This window comes from Ochotona princeps, chromosome 13 (genome assembly GCF_030435755.1).
Source record: "Ochotona princeps isolate mOchPri1 chromosome 13, mOchPri1.hap1, whole genome shotgun sequence".
Lineage (NCBI taxonomy): Eukaryota > Metazoa > Chordata > Mammalia > Lagomorpha > Ochotonidae > Ochotona > Ochotona princeps.
In genome coordinates, this window is record NC_080844.1 from 62,709,975 (window position 1) to 62,736,200 (window position 26,226).

Here is a 26,226-nt window from a genome sequence, read left to right on the forward strand (position 1 = left end):
AGGGTTCCAGTTTCTCCATCTCTTTATAGTCGTCTTAGTGGATGTTAAAGTGGCATCTCGTCATAGTTTTGATTTACATTTCCCCAGTGATACAAATGATATCACACATCTTTCTGTATTTTTGTTGGCTGTTTGCATTTATTTTGGAATGATGGATTTTCAAGTTTTTTGCCCATTTTTAAATTGAGATGTTTTTGTAGTTGGTTTGTTTTTTATGTCTTCTGAATACTATACCTGTACTAGGCATAATTTGCAAATATTCTGTCCCACCTTTTAAATTTCTTCTTACTTTCTTGATGTCCCTTAGTGTGTAGAAGCTTTATAATTTTGATGAAGTCCAGTGTATTTTTTTTTGTTCATATTTTTGGTGTTATATCTAAGATTTCATTGGCAAATCCATGAAGATTTATTTCTTTATTTTCTTCTAAAAGTTTTATAGTTTTAGCTCTTACATTTAGATTGTTAATCTGTTTTGAGCTAATCTTGATTTGTGGTGGGAGATAGATATCCAGCCTCATTCTTTAACCCTTGGGTATCCAGTTGTATCAGCATCATTTGTTGAAGAGCCTGTGTTTAATGATATTAATACCCTGCTGACAGGCACTTGACCATATAAATATGGATTTATTTCTTGTCTTCCATTGATCTGTCATGGTAGTAATATGTTGGCTGAAGAAATTGGGTTGTTCTTTTATTTCTCACATTCTGATTTTGCAGCTTGAATCCTGTGATGTATTTTAATGTGGAACTCTGTTCTGTATTTGCTGTAGTTAGATATGGGGGAAGTCTAGTGACCTGATCAGATATAGATAAACACATCTTATGTTTGTTTCACAGGTGATGTATCTTCCATCAGATGGTGCATAATTTCTGCTTATTTCCCTTTCCATTTTGTTGGCTTCAGTTTTAATAATTCGAAGGGTTTTAGAGAGACAGGATGTATAGACCTTCAGATTGGAACTGTGGAGGCTGGGCTCAAGTTTAGATTGTTTGCTTGCAAGTTCTGTTAATCCTGGCAAGTCACCTCCTCTCTCGGTGTTAAGTTCTTTGCCTTTGAGCTGAGGCTGTCATGCCTTCTAGGAAAAGAGGCTTGCACAGAACCTAGCATGGAAGACGTGATCAATTACTATGACCTGTTGTTTTGTGGATGATTCTAAAGGAATCTGAAAGATTATTTTGATTGGCAAATGAGGATATTGAAATTTGGGTATCTAATCTGTTAGTTCACCTGAGCTTATGTTAGGGGCAAAGTGAATAGGTTGCTCACCTGAGGTGAGTAGTTGTCCTTCGTGCCTGTCTCATTGAATAGTACCTTTAGTATCACTGTCATTACAAACTTACTTTCAAACGTGGTTTTGCTCTTGCTTCAGAAGTTGGTCCATCTTCCTACTCCCTGGCTGCACCTGCTGTTGGGTGGTTGGGCGGCAGGCTGCCTGTGAACACACGCTCTGTGGCATCGACTGGTCAAGCCTTTGTCTCTGTGGTGTGCTCACTGGCTGTTTGTATTTTGCAGTGTAATGTTCCGGCACAGAGATGCCTTATGTGGATCGTCAGAACCGCATCTGTGGTTTCCTCGACATCGAAGAAAATGAAAACAGCGGCAAGTTTCTCCGAAGGTACTTCATACTGGATACCAGAGAAGATAGTTTTGTATGGTACATGGATAATCCACAGGTTTGTAAACTCCAAAGAATGGCCTTTTAAGAGCATACGCAAAGTTTTACTTGTGAAAGTGCTTGACACACAGGTTTTAGGATTTTTTTTTAAGAGATTTTACACGGAGGAGACAGAGAGGTCTTCTGTCTGCTGGTTCACCCTCGAAATAGCCTCAGTGGCCAGAGCTGCGATGATCGAAGCTGGGAGCCAGGAGTTTCCTCCAGTCTCCCTCATAGGGAATGCAGGGGCTCAAGCGTTTGGACCATCATCCACTGCTTTCCAGGCCATCAGCAGAGAGCAGGTTCAGAACAGAAGCAGCTGGGACGTGAACCAGTGCCAGGGGGGCTGCTGGCGCTGGCAGGTGGAGGGATTAGCCTCAGGCTTGTCCTAAAACTGTCCTTGAATGTGTAGACTGACTTCTGCTGGCTGTGTCCCCGTCCTGCACCCCAACCCAGTGTCTTGTTAAATTTCAGCAGATGAAATGGAGTTATTTGATCAACATTTCTGCCTGTGTTTTTTTTCCTTCTTGAGAGAGGAATGTTACCTGGTAGAAAGTTCTTAGCTCATTTAAGACACTATATTTAGGCTACGAACTGCAGTATTTTGATGAACTACCTGATGCTTGTGCACATTTATGCAGTTTTTTTTTTACCTTGGAGTGTTAGACTTAAGTGTCATTGTGAGGTCATCTGTCAGCTGAAATGCTTTCCTTTTTTGTTTTTTTTTTTGTTTGTTTTGCCTTGTTAAATCACTACAGTAAATCATGATTTCAAAGCTGGAATCATAGATTGAGAGATAACATATCCCATGTTTTTAAACTTTATGTACTTCTAGAACTCTTCAAATAAAAAGTAGCTGAGAAAATTTCAGAACGGAGATGTGTGTGCAAAGCACGGGGCACATCCTAGCCGGCTTCCTGTCTGGTGACTTGTGCAGACAAGCTCTTGGGCGAACAGGGCAGCACGGACCTGTGGGGTGTTCAGGATGGGTCGCTGAGCTGGGACCAGGGCCTCTCAGAGCCTTCACCACGTGCACGTGGGAGCAAGGGACCTTAGTCATCATCTTCCTCTTCAGGTGATAAGCTCATCTGTCCCTGGCCTTTCTCTTATTTCAACCACACATTACTAAGAACTATTTCTTACATTTGAGACCATTTCAATTTTTTTTTCCTGTGAGCCAAACTTTTGTTCCTTATGTTTTCGACCCATCAATCCTAGATTTGCCTCTGTTCCCTAACCTTGATCTTACCTGAAAGGCTGAGAAGCGATTTCCTCTGTTGTCTGTGAAGTCTGTGTAGTCCTTATTCACAGATAGCCTCTTGGGGTTTGGAGGGCGAGACTTGCCGACGTGTCTGCTCTGTCCTGGCTCTCACAGAGCTTCCCGACAGCCAGTTTTACTGCCTCGTGCCTGGTGTGACCGGCCTGCCTGGTGTGACCGGCCTGCCTGGGTGGTAACCGCCTACTATACCGCCACACGACTATTCCCTGTGTTGATTTGATCAGAGTCAGTGGAAGAAACAACAGGGCTGCAGAAAGCAACACTTGGGTTTACTTTTTTTTTTATTGTGAAAGTAGATATACACAGAGGAGGAGAGACCGAGAGGAAGATCTTCCGTCCAATGATTCACTCCCCAAGTAAGCACAACGGGCCAGTGCTGCGCCAGTCCGAAGCCAGGAGCCAGGAACTTTCTTCTGGGTCTCCCATGTGGTTGCAGGGTCCCAAAGCTTTGGGCCATCCTTGACTGCTTTCCCAGGCCACAAGCAGGGAGCTGGATGGGAAGTGGGGCTTCCGGGATTAGAACTGGCACCCGTATGGGATCGCATTGCGTTCAAGGCAAGGACTTTAGCCGCTAGGCCGTGGCGCCGGGCCCCACTTGTGTTTACTTTAAAAAACAGAGTTTCGCATTGTTGCTGCAGTGAGTTAAACTGTGGCTTGCAATGCCTGCATCCCTGAAGTGCTGGTTGCAGACCTGCCTCTGATCTAGCTGCCGGCCAACCTGCCTGGCAGAGCCACTCATGATGGCCTATTTACTCAAGGACTTGAATGAAATTCTAAGCTCCTCGCCTCAGCCTGCCCAAACCCTGGCTTTTGTGGACATTTGGGAAGTGGACACTTGGATGGAAGACACCTTTGTCTCTTTTTCTCTCTCTGTCACACTGACTTTCAAAAATTAATAATTTTTTTAAAAAATGAGATTCCTCCTGCGATGACTCTGTCTGTACTTGGGACACAGTCCTCTCACAGACTCGGTCTCCAAGGTGGACACGACTTGGTCCCTGCCGACCCCTCAGGCACTGCGTCTCAGGCTCCACTCCCTGTCCTGAGGAGCCACTGCAGGGTTCTGCTTTGTTTTTTCTTTCTTTCTTTCTTTTTTTTTTTTTTTAAAGATTTATTTATTTTTATTACAAAGTCAGATATACAGAGAGGAGGAGAGAGAGAGGAAGATCTTCCGTCTGATGATTCACTCCCCAAGTGAGCGCAACAGCCGGTTCTGCGCTGATCCGAAGCCAGGAACCTGGAACCTCTTCTGTCCTCCACTGCTTTCCCAGGCCACAAGCAGGGAGCTGGATGGGAAGTGGAGCTGCCGGGATTAGAACTGGCGCCCATATGGGATCCCGGGCGTGTTCAAGGCGAGGACTTTCGCCGCTAGGCCACGCCGCCGGGCCCAGGGTTCTGCTTTGTTCTCTCTTTATCACTCACTGTTGACTTATATATGATTTCTCCTAAGTTTTACTTAAAACTCCTTAGTTGTTTTTTTCCCTGTTTTCATATATGTAACAGTATTCTCATAAGTCCTGTAGAATCAGTACTTCCTGCTTAAGAGAACTGAGTGAAGACAAGTACGAGATAGAATTATGTACTGCTCCGAATGAAGTCTGTCACTTAGAATTTGGAAGGAGTGGGTAGCCCTAGGTAGCAGCAGGAGAGGAGATCTCTAGCCATGCTGGCGTTTAAAGCTGGCCTGCAGAGCCCGGCACCATGGCCTAGTGGCTGAAGTCCTTGCCTTGAACGCACCTGGATCCCATACGGGTGCAGGTTCTAATCCCGGAAGCCCCACTTCCCATCCAGCTCCCTGCTTGTGGCCTGGGAAAGCAGTCAAGGATGGCCCAAAGCCTTGGAACCCTGCAACCACGTGGGAGACCCGGACGGAAGTTTCTGGCTCCTGGCTTCGGACTGGTGCAGCATTGTCCATTGTGCTTACTTGGGGAGTGAATCATCGGACGGAAGATCTTCCTCTCTGTCTCTCCTCCTTTCTGTATATCTGACTTTGTAATAAAAATAAATAAATCTTAAAAAAAAAAAAAAAAGCTGGCCTGCAGGTCTGCAGCCTGGAGATGTCGAGGCCGGCATTGGCAGTGCTTGGGGAGTGGTGTGGGCTGGAAATCAAGAGAGCCTGTGGTCTGTCTGGAGGATTGTTTGCTCAGGCCAAAACCGAGAGGGTATTTGTTAAACATGAAGTTTTTTTGTTTGTTTGTTTGTTTTAAAGTGCATTGGTTTTTCTAGGTGTAGCACAGATTTTTAAACCCTTTTCAGTTTCTTTTTTACAGCTTTTATCTTCACTTCTCAATTTGTAAGTTTTTTTTCTGCAGTCTTGATTTTGCCAACTAGTACACGAATACCAAATTTGTCGCATTTAAGTGTAAGACCTTCCAAATAGAAAGAGCAGTAAAATATTTGTGAGTTCTGAGTTCCTGAGCTCATTACGCCCACACACTTTCTAGAAGTCTCATCAGATTCGCTTTCTGGTGTAGCTGCTGAATCGAACTTAACCTGTTCATGGAAACTTTGATAATACCTCTTGCTAAGAGTATTACATTGGGTTGAATAATTTGAAATTTACGACATAGGGCCATTTTCTGTAACTGAGAAGTGACATTTTCATGTGGTTCTGTTCAAGTGGAGAAATGTTAACACTGCTCATGACCTTGTGACGCGCACCTGTCGCTGCGTCCTGCTGGTGTTCTGCCTGCTTTGCCACTAGCCTTTGCTTTTCAGCTTGGGCTTTTTGCGTTTGTTCAGGAGACTGGTAGTGGTGAAGAATTAAATAAGTAGGTGTACTAGGGAGTGAATTTGAAGAGACTTAAGAAAGTACTAGGCATAATGAGCTCAGCAACTTGATTGTTATGGATAACAAATGTTTATCATTTTTATCTTAAATGTCACGTTAATTATGTCGTGTTCACTGTAAAGTAACAAATTCCAAGACATACTTTTTCCGTTTGAGCAGATAGCAGTCATCCTAGCCCGTGAAACTGGGTATTCTAAGTACTGTTTGTGCAGGAGCACTCAAAAAAGTTCATGGAAAAACGGAAAAGATACGGCAGTTTGGGTGCAGAAATACACATTTTGCATGAACTTTTTGAAGACCCTTCCTGTTTCCCTGTACTCTGCTACTATTTAATCTGTGGACCTTTGTGTAACTCTGGTTTCTCTCATTTCTCTTCCTCATAAAGGGCTGTAGGGTTCTATTCAGCTAGCTAGAATAGTCAACATAAGGCTTGAAAGAAAAAACAAAGTCACAGTTTGAAGAAGTTGCTTTGTTAGTAGTTAGGGATTCTGAAGATATTTTTGCACTTCATTTCCTCATTTAAGATTTTGAAAAGAAACAAAAAGCAGAAGCTTATAAGCAGAAAACTTTATACAAAGGAATACAGTTGGAGCCTGCACTGTGGTGTGTGGGTTGAGCTGTCGCTTGCAGGGCAGACATCCCACGTGGGTCCTGATCTGTGAGGCCGTCTTCCTGCTGATATGTCTGGGAACCTGCTTAGGCCTCTCACCTGTGTGGGAGAGCCAGAAGGAGCTCTTGTCCTCTGACCAGCCCAGCTCTGGCTGTTGTAGGAATAAACCAGCGGATGGAAGACCTCTCTCTGCCTCTCTCTCTCTCTCTCTCTCTCTCTCTCTGTGTCTCTTTGAAATCAATAAAATAAATATTTAAAAATAAAAAAATATAATAAATAATAAAACTTAATAGAAGTAAAAATAAATTTAAAAATACAACTAGCCCTTTATAGTTAAACATTAGAAAATATAGTTTTATTTCATGTATATATTTGCTATATGATTTATATTTAAGAGCTTGCACATGGGGTAGAGTTTCAAGCAAAACTAATACAGTTTTGCTGTATAGTGGAGTGAGAGATTTGGAAAGTTTTGTCCCTGTCAATGGTAACCGGTTCCAATTTGGGAATCCATGGTGTTTGAAATGTCTAGACTTTAAATAAACTTACTGAATTTTGAGAAAGGTGCTGCTTAATCATTCATTAGAATAAACCCATAGGTTAAGTTTTTCATGTAGAAGATTATTATAAAGTTAATTAAAAATTTGATCCTCTCCAGCAGGGATAATTTTCAGAATCAATAGTTGTTTTAGTTTTACCTTGAAATCTTATGGTAGCCTTTTCATTTATTTATTTTTTGGAGCTTTTCATGACTTCTCTAGCTGTTTTCCTGCTTCTAACTTCTCCCTCACTGATCCTTCTAGTGTTTTATAAAAAGCTTTTATTAAGGTGTCATTTGCCTTACAGCACTGCGCATGCACCATCTGTGTTGGCCTCAGGAGCCAGTCCTCACTGCTTGGTTGGTTCTGTGGGACCTCTGTGGTTAGAGACTTCTCAGTTCAGGTTCCCCAGCCCCCCATTTCCTACAGTCCTGAGGAGCACTCTTACAGCCCAGTGCCCCACTTCCGCTCCCCCAGCACCCTCAGCGCTCCCCCAGCACCGTCAGCTCCCCCAGCACCGTCAGCGCTCCCCCAGCACCCTCAGCTCCCCCAGCACCCTCAGCTCCCCCAGCACCCTCAGCTCCCCCAGCACCCTCAGCGTTCCCCAGCACCCTCTGTGGCTAGCTGCACCTTCTGTTTTCTCTGCCTGCAGGGTTCTCTTCCCTGCTGTTTGTGTTTCAAATTCATCCTTGAAACTCTGGCTTAAATGTTGGTTCCTTGGAGTCTTTCCTGTTAACTTCAGCCAGAAATGATCCTGCCTCTGTGTAATACTTTACCCTTAACTCTTTCTTGGAAAGCTGCATGCCAAACTGTTAAGGGAAAAATAAAAATACTTGGTGAGGTGCTTTCGCGTACACATTCTCTGCACATGATTCAAAGAAAGTAACATTTTTTGAAAAGAAGTATCAATATGGCTTAAATTTGGTGTAGACATGCTAGACCATTTAAATGGTGATGAGAATTCGGTCTTTTTTTTTTTTTCAAGAGATGTTTGATAAATAAATTTAATAATAGCAAGTAATATGTAGACTCTTAATTCATTTTTAAAGTTATAATCTGTGCTTTTAAATATTTTCCCATTGCTTTGAGAAGTTAAATCTAATACTGTGTACATTTTTCCAGGCTCAAGGAAGAGAACCTGCATTTAGTTGCTATGATAAAATAGCATTTTAGTTATAGGATGTGTTCTGATGAGAGGAGCGGAGTTTCGTTTTTTTAATCCAAGTTTGTGACTTGCTTGCAGAACTGGTGAACACTTGAACTGAAAAAAGTTGATTGTAAAATGTAATATTTAAAAACATATTTATTTTTAAATCATGTATTGTTTATTTTCAGAATCTACCCTCTGGGTCATCACGTGTTGGAGCCATTAAGCTTACCTACATTTCAAAGGTAGGCTGTTTGTACTGTCTTGCATTCATGTGTGAATCATAATCCCTATGAATGGGAGGGGTTGTTTATGGGAATACAGTACTAGTTCTTTACATTAATCAAATTAGCATGTGGGAATTTAATTGATATTATGTGGCAAGTTGCAAATGTTAATGTAAACTTAAAAATGATGCAGATGTCATACATATTCATGGAGCACAGTGTGCTGATCCCTGGTTGTGATTTCAGTGATCAAGTCAGGCTAACTCATCTTTCCCTTTCCTTGACCATTCTTATTTCTTTGTGTTGGAAACCTTCAAGTGGCTCCCTTCAAGTTGTTTACAAAGTATGTGACAAATGAACATTGGCTTTGATACATAGGAACAATAGAAAAGGGAAGTATCAGTTAAGGATTAGGGTGTTTTTTTTTTTTTTTGAGAATTTCTTTTTTAGTATCTATTGGATGAACACCCTAGATAAGGTTTTTTGGGGACCCCTCCCTGGCCACAGGGAAGATTCGTAAGATGTGTGGTCTGTGGCTCAGTGCATGTATTGATACTGAGCCTCTTCAGCTGTGGATGCCCTCGCAGTGGAGAGGATGCCCACGCAGTGGAGAGCATGCCCAGATGCCCACTGAGGACTTGACAGCCAGCTCGTCTAGGCCATGAGGGGATATCAGGTGCCTCGTGGGAGGGTAGAAATACAGCAGGTTGGGCAGTCTGGCCGAGCTTTGTATGAGTGTCTGGATCTGTGCACGCATCCAGGTGGGCTTGGTCAGCCAAGAGCCCTTGGAAAGATTTTCTCAACCTTCATGCAGTAAAGCAGCAGTGTCTCAGTACAATCAGAACCGTGTGCTGAGCAGAGAGCTGCTCGGAAGGCTGATGGGTTAGCTTGTTGAGCCACCACAGTGGCCCTAAGGGCCCAATTCTATCTTGACAATTTCTGGGGAAGACTTTACTAAGTCTGTATTATGTTCTTTCAGAATTTTTCCAACTTTTGAATCTCATTGCCTTTTGACATTTTGTTTCTTTGTGTTAAAAGTTTTTGAAAATAGGAAAGCTTTATTTTGGTCAGGTAGCTTTTTGCCTTGTTTTTGATGCTTTGGAAACGAAGAGATACTTAACTGTTAGCTTTGTGGGATTTGTTATGTTTTACATAAAAAAAATAGAAACTTATGAAGTGTAAAATGCAAAAGATAGCAGCCATGTTACTAATTCATACACACATATTGGGGCTGATTGACAAAGATAGATCGCTTCAATAAAGCGAACTTCAGCACATCCTTCTGTGTAGAAGATGGTATTTTGATGCATAAAATACTTTGTTACCATTATTACTGTAGACTGATGCATTACTGTTGGGCCGTTCCCAAAAATTAATCTTTAAACAGTTAAGATTGCTTATTTGTTGTTTTTTTTAAAAAGATTTATTTACTTTTATTACAAAATCAGATATACGGAGAGGAGGAGAGACAGGAAGATCTTCCATCCGATGATTCACTCCCCAAGTGAGCCGCAACGGCAGGTGCTGTTCCAATCTGAAGCCGGAAACCAGGAACCCCTTCCGGGTCTCCCACGCGGGTGCAGGGTCCCAATGCTTTGGGCCGTCCTTGACTGCTTTCCCAGGCCACAAGCAGGGAGCTGGATGGGAAGTGGAGCTGCCGGAATTAGAACCGGTGCCCATATGGGATCCTGGTGCGTTCAAGGTGAGGACTTTAGACGCTAGGCCACGCCACCGGGCCCAAGATTGCTTATTTGAAAGAGAAATATTTTCTGTCAAAAGTCAGATTATATAAATTTACAAGACACAAATATTGTCTAAGTATATACCTCAATGGTTCTTGTAAATTAATGCATTTTAAAAATGGGGCTGGCACCATGATATAGTAGGCTAAGTTTCAGCTGTGACGCAGGCATCCTTTATGGGTACTGGTTCGAGTTCCTGCAGTTCCGTTTTCTATCTAGCTCCCTGCCTGGGGCCTGGGAAAGCAGTGGGCTCCAGTGCTCCTGTGCAAGAGCGGAAGGAATCTCCTGACTCCTGGCGTCACATCGGCTCAGCTCGAGCCTTTGGGGCCATTTGAGGAGTGAACTAGCACAAGGAAGATCTCTGTCTCTCCTTCTGCCTTACGCGCGCGCACACACACACACACACACACACACACACACACAGCTCTTTAGCCCGCAGCAGCTTCGTTTCTCTAGAGGATTGTTACGAGGTACACAGTTCCGTTGGAAAGGGACAGCTGTACTCACATTTGGCTTGATTGCCTGTAGACAAGTACAGCTTTGCACAGAGTAGTGTGGGAAGGCCTATTTTTTTTGGAATAAGCAGTTGAGAGATTGTGCATCTGCCGGTATCTCTTCAGTTGCTGGTCTTTGCAAGGTGTTTCTGGAGGTGCGCGAGCTTGGCGGGCAGGCGGGGTGACGGAGCAGTGAGCTCCTCTGCCCGTGCTATTGCTCCCCTTGGAGAGCGCACTCGCTGGGCTCTCATCTCCGTCAGCTTACTGCAGTCCGAGATCTGTACACACTTAGTGTTCTGCTTTGGATACACAGATTGGGTGTTTTTTTTTTTTTCTTCTTCTTTCTCAGAATTTATTCCTGGAACAAACTTCAGTGTGACACAGCTGTGAATTTGTAACTGGGATCATTCAGGAACCCCAGATGTAGAATTGCTGATACAGACACACAGCAGGTACTTTAATTAGGAATTATGTCACTGGGCAACAGCATGGCAATAACGTGAATGGGCCTCTAAGACCTACTTTAATTAAAGGGATAGCAGCCACAAGTGTAGTTAGTTGCTTCACCTTCTAAAATGAACCATGTATTGGGGCCTGCACCAGGGCTTAACAGGCTAATTTTTCCCCCTGCAAGTGCCAGCGTCCCATATGGGCACCATTTCATGTCCTGGCTGCTTCAATTCCCTTCTGGCTCTTGGCTTGTGGCCTGGGAAAGCAGTGGAGGATGGCCCAAAGCCTTGGGACCCTGCACCTGTGTGAGAGACCTGGAAGAAGCTCCCGGCTCCTGGCTTTGGATCGGCTCAGCTCTGGCCTTTGCGGCCATCTGGGGGGTGAACTAGCAGGTGGAAGATATTTCCTTCTCTGACCTTCTCTGTAAATCTGCCTTTCCAATAGGGAGAGGGGCTCTCTCTGGTCCTTGCTTGGTTCCAACTTTGGGTCCATCCCCTCTCTAGCAATGACCATCAGGATGGCACTGGAAACCCCTCAAGTCAAACAAATAAACAAACAAATAAAAAAATCTAGAATAGATAGAGAACAAGGAAAGCCTAGAATCAGACAGGAAGTGGTCAGCGTGGACTCATTTATATGTCACTAGGTGGGACACAAAGATTAGTTATTCCTCACTAGTGCATTGAAGATTTCTCTGCACAGCCCTCCATAAAACTGTTCTGCACCTAAACTGTTGACATATGTCTTGTTAGAGTTATAAGCCAGTCTAGACTTCCCGAAAAAAAAAAAAAAAAGCCAGGTTCACCAAAATTACGCTTCGACGCTATAAAGAGCTAAATACTACACTGAAAATAGACACGAGACAACTGAATAATAATCTATAGCCATTTTATGGTGTATAGGACCCGGATGTATATAAACTAAAATCGGATTGTCAATGAAGAAGTCACAGGATGTGGTTAAGAACTTGCATTTTTTTTTTTAACATATTGGTTACTCAATACTATGTCCACTAATTCCATAACGTTATAAATTGTTGCTGATGTTATGTGGGGGCTTTTGATTGATCGGGATGATACTTGGCCGGCTCTACCTTCAGACCAGAGATGGTCTCCCCAAGAAGCCGTTGAACTTGTCTGGACAATAAGATACTGGACTCTATGCTTGGTATATGCTTGGAATAAAAGAATCTCAGTTGAACTTGAACTGTGGCAATGCAGCAAGATGGAGGAATCCACCATGGGGGGAGGGTTTGGGGAGGAGTGGGGTTAATCCCAGTACCTATAAAACTGTGTCACATAATGCAATGAAATAAAAAAAATAAAATAAAGTAAAAAATGAAATGAACCCTGTGCTACATTTAGTAAAATGATCCCAATATCCTGAGGTGTTTTCTTTTTCAAAAGGAGTTTGTGGGTCCGGCATAATAGCATACTGGCTAAAGTCATCGCCTTGTGTGCATTGGGATCCCATATGAGTGCTGGTTTGTATCCTGGGTGCTTCACTTCCCTTTCAGCTCTGTGCTTCTGGCTTGGGGTGGGGGGGGAAAGCCCAAAGCCTGCACCCATGTGGGAGACTTGGAGGAAGCTCCTGGCTTCAGAACCACTCAGCTCCGACCATTGAGGCCACTTGGGGAGTGAATCAGTGGATGGAAGATCTTTCTCTCTGTCTCTCCTTCTCTCTGTAAATCTGACTTTCCAGTAAAAAAAAATAAATAAATATTTTAAAAAGGGGGACCTAAATATTTTTAGTTCCTTGTTACACTTACGCTTTGTCAGTTTTGAATTTTATATACCCACCACCATTTTTCTTTTGCATGTCACAGACAACAGAAAGAAACAATTTCGGAGAATTTATAGTTTCTATACTCATTGAAGGTATCTGAGGAGTATGTTAAACTAAAACTATTCATGCATGTGTCATAAATCCTTTTGTAACCTCATTTGCTTTGGAGAAAAAGAACAGGTTTGCTTAAAAAACATGGAAGTATCATGTTCTAGTGCTCTAAAAATTTGGATCCAGACCCTGTATTTAACATGCTGTTGTTTTTGTAGTTGCCTTTGGAGGTCTCTGTGCTACATCTGTGATCACTAGGAAACTAAATGTGGGAGTTTGTGCAATATTTGAGCTTGGTTATAGTAGCAGAGGAAGGAGTAACACACTCTCTCTCTTTCTCATTAGGTTAGCGATGCAACCAAGCTAAGGCCAAAGGCTGAGTTCTGTTTTGGTAAGTAGTCACATTTTATGCGTCTTTACAATTAAACTGATAGTTACATCACATTAGAAAACAGTCACAGAAAACCACACAAAACAAACCCACGGCTTAATGTGTTGATCTAAGGTGAATTCCATTGTAATCATCATTAAGATGAGGAAATAAAACTATGACCTTATTGTGCTTCTAAAGCCTCATTGTCATGTCCTGTCCTGGCCACAGCCTTCTTCCTCCAGCCATATGTAACTCTTACCATGCGCATTTGTACTGGTAACCTCTAGCAAGTGTTGTAATTTTTAACCTTCTACCTTATGTTATTCCATATTAAACCTATGAATAATGAAAAGGATTTGGCCTTCAGTTTGTGAGTAATGGGAGGTTTATAGTTTGGGGGCAGGAACAGTTGAAGGCATTGCATGGCTTTGTCTGACAGATGTGCCATCAGTGCCTGCTCTGTGCACTGGACACTGTTGTGGCTCTGGACTACAAAGTGAGTAAGCAGTTGCTCCCTCTAAGGGTCTCTCTGGAAATTATAAGCATTGTTTTCTCAATCAGTAGATAAAGGGAGTACAGTCTACCAAAGAAGTTTAAGGAAAGGATTTCACATTCTTTTCTTTTTAAAAGATTTATTTTCATTTTATTGGAAAGGCAGAAAGATTTTCCTGCTAGCTAGGGCACGGCCAGGTCAAACCCAAGAGCCACAACTCAGTCCAGGGCTCCTCTACAGGTGGCCGAGACCCAGGGTCTGATGCCTGCCCAGGGTGCACGTTGGTAGGAGTTGGTCAGAAATGGGGCCAGACTCAAGCCTGGCTACCCGATGGGGGCGGTGCGGGTGTCTCAGCTGCTACTCGGTATGCCTGCCTCTAAGCTTGTTGTAAACTTCCCGTTCCTGGGGCAGAGCGCAGACGTCGGGCTGTTCTGGATGCTGAGAGACTTGAATTCGGGGTCAGCCAAATCCCTAACCATCCTTTACCACTGGGGAAGAGGCGGGAAGGACACATCCAGAGTCGTGCAGAATTTGTGTTCTTGCTGTGCGGAGGCTGAAGGAAGGGTCAGAGGTGGGTGGAAGAGGCTGGGATGCCTCAACAAGCAACACGTTTTACTGTTTTGGAGAAGGGAGGAAAGGTAGTAGAGGGCATCCAGAAGGCACGTGGAGGGTGAAGGGGCTGGTTTGCCTGGGTGCTTACACACGGCCTGCCACGGGGACACGTGTCCTGCCACGGGGACACATGGCCTGCCACGGGGATACGTGTCCTGCCACGGGGACACACGGCCTGCCACAGGGACACACGGCCTGCCACGGGGACACACGGCCTGCCTCGGGGACACACGGCCTGCCATGGGGACACACGGCCTGCCACGGGGACATGTGTCCTGCCACTGGGACATTGGTTAGGTGACTTGAAGTAGGCTTTAAAAACCCAAAAACTGGGAGAAAGGCAGGATGATAAAACCTTAGAATGAAAAGTGAATGAAATGTTAATGGGGACAAGTCAAATAAGAACTTTGTATTTTGTTCTTGCTTTTTGAACTCTGTTTTTTAGAATGTAAAATTGACTTCCAATCAGTCAGCTTTGATTTTAACTGGAAAAGCAATATCCCGTATAATTTAACCCTAATAATATGTCTTTAGTATTTCTTCTTGAATCACACGGTGATAACCACAACTGAACAGTTACACGGAAGGATGAAATCTTCGTGAATGTGGTTTTGACCCCTTAGGATCTGCCCACCTACCATTTTTTCATAAAATACTTTCTTGTAGCTATTTGACCTGGGAATTGCCGTCTGTCTCCCCTGCCTGATCATCTCAAGCAAATAACCTGAAACTTATACTTACTGTAGCACAAATTCTAATTTCCACCCTAGCCCTAGGTTCAACCTATGAATAAATCCAAAAAAGGACTGGAATAATAATAAAATGAATAAATCTTTAAAAAAGAAAATAAATCCTTATAGGATTTATTTTTTTTTTTAAGATTTGTTCATTTTATTATAGCCAGATATACACAGAGGAGGAGAGACAAAGAGGGAGATCTTCCGTCCGATGATTCACTCCCCAAGTGAGCTGCAACGGGCTGATATGCGCTGATCCAAAGCTGGGAACCTCTTCCAGGTCTCCCACGTGGGTGCAGGGTCCCAAAGCCTTGGGCCGTCCTCGACTGCTTTCCCAGGCCACAAGCAGGGAGCTGGATGGGAAGTGGAGCTGCCGGGACTAGAACCGGCGTCCATATGGGATCCCGGGGCTTTCAAGGTGAGGACTTTAGCCGCTAGGCCACGCTGCTGGGCCCTATGGTAAAGATTTAAACACAGCCACTTTTGGCAATAAGGGGTCCGGTTGCGGTTCCAGGTTTTCTCAGACCCGCAAGAGTGTGTCTCATCGTCTTTTTGTCACTGCTGGACGGCAACAGGGGATGGTAGAGCTGAGCAGAGTGGGCGGGTAGACCTGCCCTGCCCCACTAGGACAGGCTTAGTTAGGTATTGGAAATAACACTTTCTGGGCCTAACGGCTAAAGTCCTCGCCTTGAACGCCCAGAAGTAGCATCATTGAGGCCGTGTACTTGAGATGCTTGCCCCAGGGAAAGGAATGAGGCATGAGCCTGGAAATAGGATTAAACGGACAATTACACATTAAATTCATTCTTTTCTTGCATCTAGTTCCAAAACATAATACCCTAGAAAAAAAGCCTCAATTGGTGCTGGCATGGGTCATTTCTCCCATAAGAGCTTGCTGTGCCATGAGCTCCATCGACAGCAACCCAGGAGAGCCTCCAATCAGTCTTGGTATGGTACTTTGATTAAAATATGAAGATAAGGGTTTGGCACAATAGCCTAGTAGCTAAATGCTTGCCTTGCTTGCTCGGGATCCCATATGGGCACTGGTTCTTATCCCGACTGCTCCACTTTCCATCTAGCTCCCTGCTTGTGGCCTGGGAAAGCAGTAGAGAGCAGCCCAAAGCCTTGGGACCCTGCACCCGCGTGGGAGACCTGGAGGAGGCTCCAGGCTGCAGGCTTTGGATCCGGCTGTTGCGGCCACTTGGGGAGTGAACCAGCAGATGGAAGATCTTTCTCTCTGTTTCTGTAAATCTACTTTTACAATAGAAATAAATAAATCTTTAAAAAAAAGAAAAAAGAGGAAAGAAGATATATCCCAGGGTGGTGTTTGAGGAGAGCAAATTATCAAATGGAAAAGGGGTATGAGACAATGTAAAATGCAACAGAAAGTCAAATATGCAAATAGAACAAAGGTAAAGATAGATAGTAGTGGCTAATTAAAAAAATTATAGACACCATATTAAGGAAGAGTATAGAGAAAGAGGAAATTGGCAAAGAAGTGTGGTTAAATATCTGTACCTGCTTGGTCCCTAACCGTATTTGAGCCTTAAACAGCTGAATATAGGTTTTAAGATGGCTTGGGTTTACATTGAAGTGCATGAGCGCCAGGTATTACACATTCAATGTGGTGGTAACCATCTGGAGTACAAAGTACTGAAGTGAAAATTAACAAGGACCCAAGTGTTGCAGTGAAACACGCTTGCCTTGCAAGTGTGGCCGCATGGAGATGTGGTTTATTGTTTTGCTCATAGGACTGGCCGTTTCCTCCTTGCAAGTCTCCAGTGCTAGCATTGGGAAGAAGGCCTTTCCTCTCTTGGGCACTGTGTGGATTTCTTGATGTCCTCACCCTGCCCTCCAGGAAGGGGTGGGTGGCGTTCCCATTTCACAGATGGGTAGACGCTTAAATGGTATTTATTTGATGCGGTTGTATGCGGTTGAGCTAGTCGGAACTGGCTGATTTTAGGCTCCTGACATTTCTCTGTGTATTACTGTTATGCCCCTCTTAATTTTTTTTTTTTTTTGGTTAAAAGATTTATTTATTTATTTTTTATTGGAAAGTCAGGTTTACAGAAAGAAGGAGGTTCGGAGTGAAGGATCTTCTATCCACTGATCCACTCCCCAAGTGGCCTCAATGGCCAGCGCTGAGCTGTTCTGAAGCCAGGAGCCAGGAGCTTCTTCTGGGTCTCCCACACGGGTGTGGGGTCCCAAGGCTTTGGGCCGCCCTTGACTGCTTTCCCAGTGCACAGGCAGGGAGCTGGATGGGAAGTGGAGCTGCCGGGATATGAACTAGTACCCAGCGCATGCAAGGCGAGGACTTAGCCACTACGTTACCATGCCAGACCTGCCCCTCTTAAAGTTTTAAAGTGTGAGCTTTTATTCAGACCATAGGGTGTGTTAAGAATTTTTATCTCTGTCTTCTCACTTGAAAGAAGTTCTTAAATATTATTTAAGAATAAATGTTAGGCCTTTAGTTTGTGCCAGGTATAGTTTATTAATGCTTAGTTTTTCAAACTCTTCAGATATTGTGAGCAAATACACAAAATAGTGTGGAGGAATGAAGCTGTTCTAAGAGCTCAGCTTCAGTGGAAACCAAGATGAGAATTATAAAAGGATAATTTTCTGATGATTAGAAATGAAAAAAAGCTATTTCTTGCATATATAATAACCTAGTGAGTTACTAACTTACCTTGATATACGTTTATGCTGTTATACTTTTTCCAGTATCCAGGCAGATAGAGGAGCAGGCACATGGTGTGTTAGCTGCCTGAAAACTGGCTCTTGTGTAGCGCTTGGGCAGAGGTGCTGGAGTCATGCCTGAGACCCTCACCGTGACGGAAGTTCTGGTGGACTGCTGTTCTGCTCCCAGTTCCAAAATCCTGTGGGCTTCAGAAAGGGGTTTTTCCCCTTAAGGGCTTGCATTTCCGTTTTTCTGAGTTATATTTCCCCGAGTTATATTTAAATAATTTGCTAGCAAATTATTTAAGATTTGTAGAGACTTTAAAAGTTATTCTTAATTTTAACAATTGTAACAACATGTCTATTCGGATGCTTTAGCACTTGGAATATCTTAAAAATTAATAAGGTATATATATTAAATAGCTTTTATTTTTGAGTTTATTATAGTAGTTTGTAGACAGCTATATGTGCAGATGTGGAAGATGGGCCCAAGTATTTGAATCCCTGCCACCCTGTTTCCTGACTTTGGCCTGGCCCAGCACTAGCTATTGCAGTCAACTGGGGAATAAATCAGGAGATGGAAAATGTTCTCTGTGTTAAATAAATCTTTCAAATTCGTTTTAAAAATTAAATTGCATATAAGCTTCCAAATGTATTAATAAATCCATAAGGGCTGGAAGAACAAAGATGTTTGCTTTCAATTTGTTCTTACTATTGTATTTGAAAGGCAGATCTGCAGAGAGGGAAGGAGAGAGAAATTGCCTACCCACTGGTTCACTCCCCAGATGGCCCTAATGGCCTGAGCTAAGCCGGTTAGAAGTCGGCAGCCGGAGCTGCTTCTAGGTCTCCCACGTGGGTGCAGGGCCCAAGCACTTGGGCCATTGTCCATTGTTCCAGGCACAGTAACAAGGAACTGGATTGAAAGTGGGGCAGGCAGAGGCTTGGCCTGATAATGCCACAGCGCAAGCCCTGATATGTTGATTTTTTCTTAAATGGAAAAGGTTTCCCTAAATGTATACCGTAGAGACATGAAAGGGAGAGATCAGCAGAATACTTATTTGATCAAAAATAGGAACAAAGTGAAAAGACAAATGACAGATCAGGAAAAGTTTTTTTTTTTTAAGATTTATGTATTTTTATTGTGAAGACAGTTATACAGAGAGAAGATTTAGAAAAATCTTCCATCTGCTGGTTTACTCTCCAGATGGCCGCAAGGCTGAGCCAATCCAGAGCCAGGAGCTTCTTCTGGGTCTCCCATGTGTGTGCAGGGTCCGAAGGCTTTAGGCCGTCCTCTGTTGCTTTCCCCGGCTACAAGCAGGGAGCTGGATGGGAAGTGGAGCAGCTGTCACACAAACCAGTGCTCGTATGGGATCCTGGGGGTTACAAGGCGAGGATTTAGGCCCCAGGGAAAATATTTGTGATAAAACAGTAAACGTTAATAATACACGCCTTGCTAAGCTAATACAAAATGAATGAACTTGGGGGAAATGTCAGAAAATAAACAACGTTCATGGCCAGAGATAACTTTAGAAGCTAATCTGTCTAGTAATCAAATTCACCTCTTTTTTGAAGATTTTTTTATTTACTTGAAAGAGTCACAGAGAGAAATAGAGGGAGGGAGAATGAGAGAGAGGAAAGAGGGAAAGAGAGATCTTCAGGCTGCTGATTCACTCCCCAGAGGGCTCAGATGGCCAGGGAAGAGCCAGGAGCTGCTTCTGGGTACCCCACATAAATTCAGGGGCCCTGGCACATTAGCAGAGCAGCGGGGACTCAAACCAGTACCCGTATGGGATGCCCATGTTGCAGGTGGCAGCTTTGCACAGGATGCTACAATGCCACCCCTAAAATTCACATTTATACAAGTTAGGATTATCCATCTAGTAGATGGTCTGAGAGTGATGTGCTGTTCAGAGTCCATAACCCTAAACTCTGAGAATGCGGAAAGAACCCAGAGTTTAGAAACTGCATGAAGCAGCTATTGAGTTGGAGGAGAAGAGGTGGTGTCACTGCAATGAGGGCTGTGGAGAAGTCCCTGGGGCACTGGGGATGGCAGTCGGAGGGCCAGAGCAGGGCTCTTGTAAGGAGCACCAGGAGCACAGGGCGCTGAGACACTAGCCAGTGTGCTGCTGCTAGAGGGAGATCGGCAGGAGCAGAACCAGCCAGAAACTTGTCTCCTCACGACTTGGACCTTCTAGTCACCCCAGTGCCTTCGCTTGACAGACCATGATCTATGATCCTCGTTGACAAGGAAGTTGGGAAATACTATCTGCAGACGCCTAGCCTCAATGTCAGAAAGCCTTTGGGCTGAAAACAAGAGTTGTGTAATTAATACAACTGATAGCTGGGGCTAGCAAGGGTAGCATACATTGCCTTTCAGAGTGTCAGTAGGTCACTCTTTTAAGAAGACAGTTTGTTGGGCCCGGCGACATGGCCTAGCGGCTAAAGTCCTCACCTTGAACGCCCCAGGATCCCATATGGACGCCGGTTCTAATCCCGGCAGCTCCACTTCCCATCCAGCTCCCTGCTTGTGGCCTGGGAAAGCAGTCGAGGACGGCCCAAAGCTTTGGGACCCTGTACCCACGTGGGAGACCCGGAAGAGGTTCCTGGCTCCCGGCTTCAGATCGGCGCGCACCTGCCATTACGCTCACTTGGGGAGTGAATCATCGGATGGAAGATCTTCCTCTCTGTCTCTCCTCCTCTCTGTATATCTGACTTTGTAATAAAAATGAATAAATCTTGGGCCCGGCGGCGTGGCCTAGCGGCTAAAGTCCTCGCCTTGAAAGCCCCGGGATCCCATATGGGCGCCGGTTCTAATCCCGGCAGCTCCACTTCCCATCCAGCTCCCTGCTTGTGGCCTGGGAGGGCAGTCTAGGACGGCCCAATGCATTGGGACACTGCACCCGCGTGGGAGACCCGGAAGAGGTTCCTGGTTCCCGGCATCGGATCGGCGCGCATCGGCCCGTTGCGGCTCACTTGGGGAGTGATTCATCGGACGGAAGATCTTCCTCTCTGTCTCTCCTCCTCTCTGTATATCTGGCTGTAATAAAATGAATAAAATCTTTAAAAAAAAAAAAAAAAAAGAATAAATCTTAAAAAAAAAAAAGTGTTTGTACCTGCAGACATTTTAGGTCTGAATTCCTTTGACTTACCAAGCCTGTGTCAAGAAATTTAGCCCATAGAAGTGTTAGTCCTATTTAGGAAAATACATATATGTGGTATTTTATCTCATTTCAGAAATGGGAGATAGCATAAGTTTCCATAAATAGGGGATTAATGAAATGTTCTGGCTTGTTTATTTATAAAAAAATTAAGGACATTAAGGAGGTAAGAATTTTCTCTGTGCTTGGATGATAAAACCATAATATTTTTGGTCCACTCATGCTTTGTCAAATCCAAGAGAGTCACAGTGTTAAATCTAGCAAGGTTTTCAGCTGCTGTAGTTATGGATTTGGAGGCAAAAAGTCCCATCTTTTGTGTGCTGTTTGTTCTTTCTCTGAACAGTTATGAATGCAGGAATGAGGAAATACTTCCTACAAGCCAATGATCAACAGGACCTAGTGGAATGGGTAAATGTGTTGAACAAAGCTATAAAAATTACAGTAAGTATTTTAAAAATGTATTTTAATTTATGTTTTTATTTGTTTGAAAGACAAGCAGAAGTCTCCCATGTGCTGGTTAACAGCTTGGGTCTGGGCCAAGCTGAACCAGGCTGTGAACATCCAGGCATTTCCATTAGCAGGAAGCCAGAGTTGGGAATGAAGGTGGGACTTGATCCCGGGCACTCTGGTCCCAGGCAGTCGCTGAAGCATGCCTGCCTCTACAGTGTGTGATGTAGAGTTCTAGCCTGGGAATGTGGCTTTTCCTTTTCAAACAGTATATGGAATAGACCCTTTGCTCCTCTTTGGAAACCATAGCTGGGACAGACAGAAGCAGGACAGGGGACCATGAAGGACTGTGAGTTGAACCCAGACCCTCCTCTCCTGTGGCCTTTGCTGTGGCCTCTGAACTTCTCTCACCCACAACTTGTCTGAATTTTCTCCTTTGCAGTGCTACAGCTTTGTGCTTCCAATGTGAGGTTGTCTTTGGTTTGGTTTTCTGAAGAGCATTAATATTCACTGATTATTTATACTTTGCCAGGCCTAAAGGTTTTATTTTAGTTATCTGGGAAAGTGAGTTTTAGGGTGGTTGAGTACCTTTCATAGGTTTCCAGTTTGTGGGTGATGGAGCTGGGAACCCGGTCCAGGGTTTGGGTTGTAGAGAGCTCAGAGATGCTCTAGCTGCCTCATGGCCACCTGAATGCAGAGCCCGCTCCCTGCTGCCTGGTCCTGAGGCTCACCGCTGATGGGCAATGGGAAAAGGGTTCTGTTCTGGCCCTGTCCTTCCCCGTACACATGTGCAGGTGTGCGCATGGTACCCTACCTAGAAGGAGGCCACAGGAGTTCCTGACCGATGGTCGCTTGAGTCTGTTGTACGCTTTTACTGAAGTGAGGTTACTTAATGACCCTGAAGGACTTGCTCTCAAAAGAGTGTGTTTCCTGAAAGTCAGCCCATTGTTAGACGCCAAATACCACGAAGAGTTAAATAGCTAAAGCTGTTCTCGGAGTGAAGTCAGACTTTTGGGCTTGAACCAGCACAACTTGCCGGCACATGACAGAGACGCCCACATCCCACATCTGAGCCGTGCGTGCAGCACAAGTGACTTCAGATGTGTGCAGTTGCAGAAGAGCGATTGTCCTGACTCACACGATCGGTTCTTAAAGGTTTTAACTCTTAATAAACATCCCTTCTTTGAAAATTTCTTTGGAAAGACACCATCCAGTAGCTTTATTGAATGTGTTTATATTTATTTATTTGTTTACAGTTTGCGATAATGAGCAGCACTAGTTTGTGCCTTAAGAGAAAAAGTGGTGAATGAGCTCAAGCTCTTTTTGAAAAAATCGTTTTGTGGATTTTTGTTGCTGTGTGTAATCTATTCACAGTAGGAAACAGTCTGAAATTATACTAGGAAGCTTTAGCTTGAAACAAACAGAATAGGGACTGAGTGAAGTCTTAAAATGTGTGGACATGTGAAAAATCTTTGTGGTTTTACAGCTTTGATTTTTACATACTGAAATTTTTATGTGAAAATAAACCCACTGGTAAATAGTAAAATACAAGTATATGTATGTGCTTATCAGTAAAGGAATTATGCCTACATTAGTAGGAATGTAGGATTGGGTATAATTGCTAAAAATCAACATTTAACTCAAGCAATGAAAAAAGTTCTTGTTTTTAAATAAGGTATGTTTTGTTAATTATATTTTTTAAGATTTATGTTTATTTGACAGACGGATTTGCAGAGGAGAGAGGGAAAGATCTTCCAAGTACGGTTCACTTTCCCAATGTCTGCTATGGCTGGAGCTGAGCCCATCTGGAGCCAGGAGCTTCCTTCTGGATCTGCCACTTCGCCAGTCCCTGTTAATTATATTCTTTAAGGAAAATCTTTGGCTGGCATGGTGGTGTTGTGGACTAAGCCTCTGTCTGCGCTGCTGGAATCCCTTATGAGTGTGAGCTCATGTCCTAGCTGCTCCACTTCCCGTGTAGCCTGGTGTTACAGTGGAGGAAGGCTCAGGTTCTTGGGTTCCTGCACCCACATGGGAGACCCGGAGCTCTGGCTCACGGCTTCGGATTGGCTAGCTCTGGCCACTGTGGCTCTTTGGATAGTGAACCAGTGGATGGAAGATCTTTCTCTCCCTCCTTTTCTCTGTAACTCTATCCCTCAAATAAAAATAAAGCTTAAAAACAACAACAACAGTTACCAGTTAAAATTTCATAAGTGCTTAACACATTTAAATGTATTTGTCTGAAATCTGTAGTTTATCACATGTTTTGGTAGGAGCTGCCGATTTGTTGCATGTGGATTCCTTGAAAACTTAGTTTGCATACTAAATATACGTACAGCTATGTATTACCTGCTGTGGAATCACTCTAAGCAGCATTTTGGTCAAATATGTGATTTAATGATTAGCATGCTGATTGCCAAGTGACACATGCATTTAAAGTTTTAGAAATCCAAGATTCGAGTGCATTTCAAATAGAGGTGGTTACAGGGCGGTGGGGGGAGGATGTGATGATCATTGAATTCCTCATTATGATTTTTTCCCACGTTTGTGATTTTTAAAGATTTGTTTATTTGAAAGGCAGAAGGAGGGAAAAGGAGATCGAGACCTGTGCTGTCGACTGGCTCCTCAGATCGTGCAGCAGGCCAGCTGAGCCAGGCGGAAGCCAGGAGCCAGGAGCCAGCTGAGCCAGCTGAGCCAGGCGGAAGCCAGGAGCCAGCTGAGCCAGGCGGAAGCCAGGAGCCAGCTGAGCCAGGCGGAAGCCAGGAGCCAGCTGAGCCAGGCGGAAGCCAGGAGCCAGGAGCCAGGGTCTCGGGCTGCTGCCTTCCCAGGCTTTTAGGCAGGAAGCTGGATCAGAAAGCAAGTGGCGGGTTTAAATTGACCCTGTGCTCTGGGATGCCAGGGTGATGGCTTTACTTGCTGAGCTGCAGTGCTGACCCCCCAGTTCCTTCCAATACCTGTGGCTTTCCTTGAGTCTGTGTGAAGGTGGTTCAGTGGCTGCCGATTCAAATCTTTTTGCATTATGTAAGAACAGAACAGGAATGATAATGTAGGAACTAACCCTGCAGGAAGAACTAATGATTAGCATTTCTAATTTCAAAGTGTTCTCTTAACTACTTGTTTATTCAATGACAATATAAGTATATAGTGGTTTCTGGTCACTAATTAAATAGTATTTAGAGTGCATAGGGCTAATTCCTAATTTCTTTTTCCACCATAGTTTTAATTTGAAAAGTCAGTGTTAGATTTTAATCTAAGAGTAATTTTGAAATTATGACGAAAACTCCGCAAGCTTGACCTTTTTTGTGGTTAAGATGAACTGAACTTGGGAGTTTGATTCTGTTCCATGGCCCATGCTTCCACAGTCCGGGCCTTCCACTCGCACAGCATTCACTGATCAGCAGGCAGGTCCGGCTGCTTACTCAGAGCAGGGTGGAACCCTCAGAAAGAATGTGTAAGATCTGCAAGTTTATGTGTGGACATTTTAAGATTTATTGCTTTTGTTAGAAAGCAGGATTTACTTATTTATTTGAAAGGCAGAGTTAGAGAGACAGAACGTCTTTCTATCTGCTGGTTCACTATCCAAAGGATTGTCCATTTGAGCCAGACCAGAACCAGCAGCTGGGAGCTTCCTCTGGGTCTTCCACATGGGGAAAGGGGTCCGAATCCTTGGGCCATCTTCTCTGCTTTCCAGTAGGAAGTGGAGCAGTGCAGGCTTGGACTGTTGTCAGTATCGCAGGCAGAGGCTTAGCACACTGCGCCACAGTGCAGGTCCCCACTTAGTGTCAGGGAGAGTCTGCTGTTGTCACAGTTATTATTTGTCTATGCAGACAGCTTGCCAGTGAGATGGCAAGTATTGTAGTTCCTTTAAATGCCTCAGAATTTTGGTGTTGTATGTTAATATTTTGTTAATTTGACACTTTGATTTTTTTGGTTAGGGATTTTATTTTCTCCTGTTAATTCTGGTTAGGCTTTCAACTCTGTTGTGAAGCTAGTGGAGGTGACTGTGCCCAGTCCTGCCCTTGGGACGTGCAGAATGACAGTTGGCACGGTGCAAAGAGAAGACAGTAGCTGAAGTTGTAGTTCAGTATTGAGAGCTCCAGTAAACAGGGACTGGCGTCTGACAATTAGGTGAGAAACAGAGTGACACAACGCTGGCTAGAATGTAGCATCGCAAGGATCTAAATCTGTGTTCGGTTTGCTTTCCTCTCAAATGAGGTTTGCCTCCGTGCACAGGTGACATGATGCCTGTGTGGGGACGCGCTCAGTGCCGGCTGCGTGTGTGGCAGTGGGCTGTGCATCGGGGATGTTGGGGTGTGGAGACGAGGGCTGCAGGGCCAGGCAGCTGTGGGCTGATGTCGTGGGTATAGTGGCAAGGACTGCAGGCCCAGGCAGCTGTGCATCGGGGATGTTGGGGATGTAGAGGCGAGGGCTGCATGCCCAGGCCCAGGCAGCTGTGGGCTGATGTTGGGGATGTGGAGGCGAGGGCTGCAGGCCCAGGCAGCTGTGGGCTGATGTTGGGGAAGTGGAGGTGAGGGCTGCAGGCCCAGGCAGCTGTGGGCTGATGTTGGGGATGTGGTGGCGAGGGCTGCAGGCCCAGGCAGCTGTGGGCTGATGTTGGGGGATGTGGAGGTGAGGGAGCAGGCCCAGGCAGCTGTGGGCTGATGTCAGGGAAGTGGAGGTGAGGGCTACAGGCTCAGGCAGCTGTGGGCTGATATCAGGGAAGTGGAGGTGAGGGCTACAGGCTCAGGCAGCTGTGGGCTGATGTCAGGGAAGTGGAGGTGAGGGCTGCAGGCCCAAGCAGCTGTGGGCTGATGTTGGGGGTGTGGAGGCGAGGGCTGCAGGCCCAAGCAGCTGTGGGCTGATGTCAGGGAAGTGGAGGTGAGGGCTGCAGGCCCAGGCCCAAGCAGCTGTGGGCTGATGTTGGGGGTGTGGAGGCGAGGGCTGCAGGCCCAGGCAGCTGTGG

At 44.6% G+C, this 26,226-nt stretch overlaps 1 protein-coding gene across 6 annotated transcripts in view; it reads left to right on the forward strand.

The window, feature by feature from the left end:
• PLEKHA1 (pleckstrin homology domain containing A1) overlaps positions 1-26,226 on the forward strand; it is a 57,030-nt gene that overhangs the window by 11,582 nt on the left and 19,222 nt on the right. For 5 of the 6 annotated variants that reach the window (XM_058671728.1, XM_058671729.1, XM_058671730.1 and 2 more), the window contains exons 2-5: positions 1,514-1,674; positions 8,210-8,266; positions 13,116-13,161; positions 21,163-21,260. In XM_058671728.1, the coding sequence (XP_058527711.1) occupies positions 1,534-1,674; positions 8,210-8,266; positions 13,116-13,161; positions 21,163-21,260 (342 nt within the window). In that variant the 5' untranslated portion in view covers positions 1,514-1,533. Of the gene's footprint in view, positions 1-1,513; positions 1,675-8,209; positions 8,267-13,115; positions 13,162-21,162; positions 21,261-26,226 lie in introns of those variants that run through there. The other variant, XM_058671733.1, reaches the window with a different exon arrangement.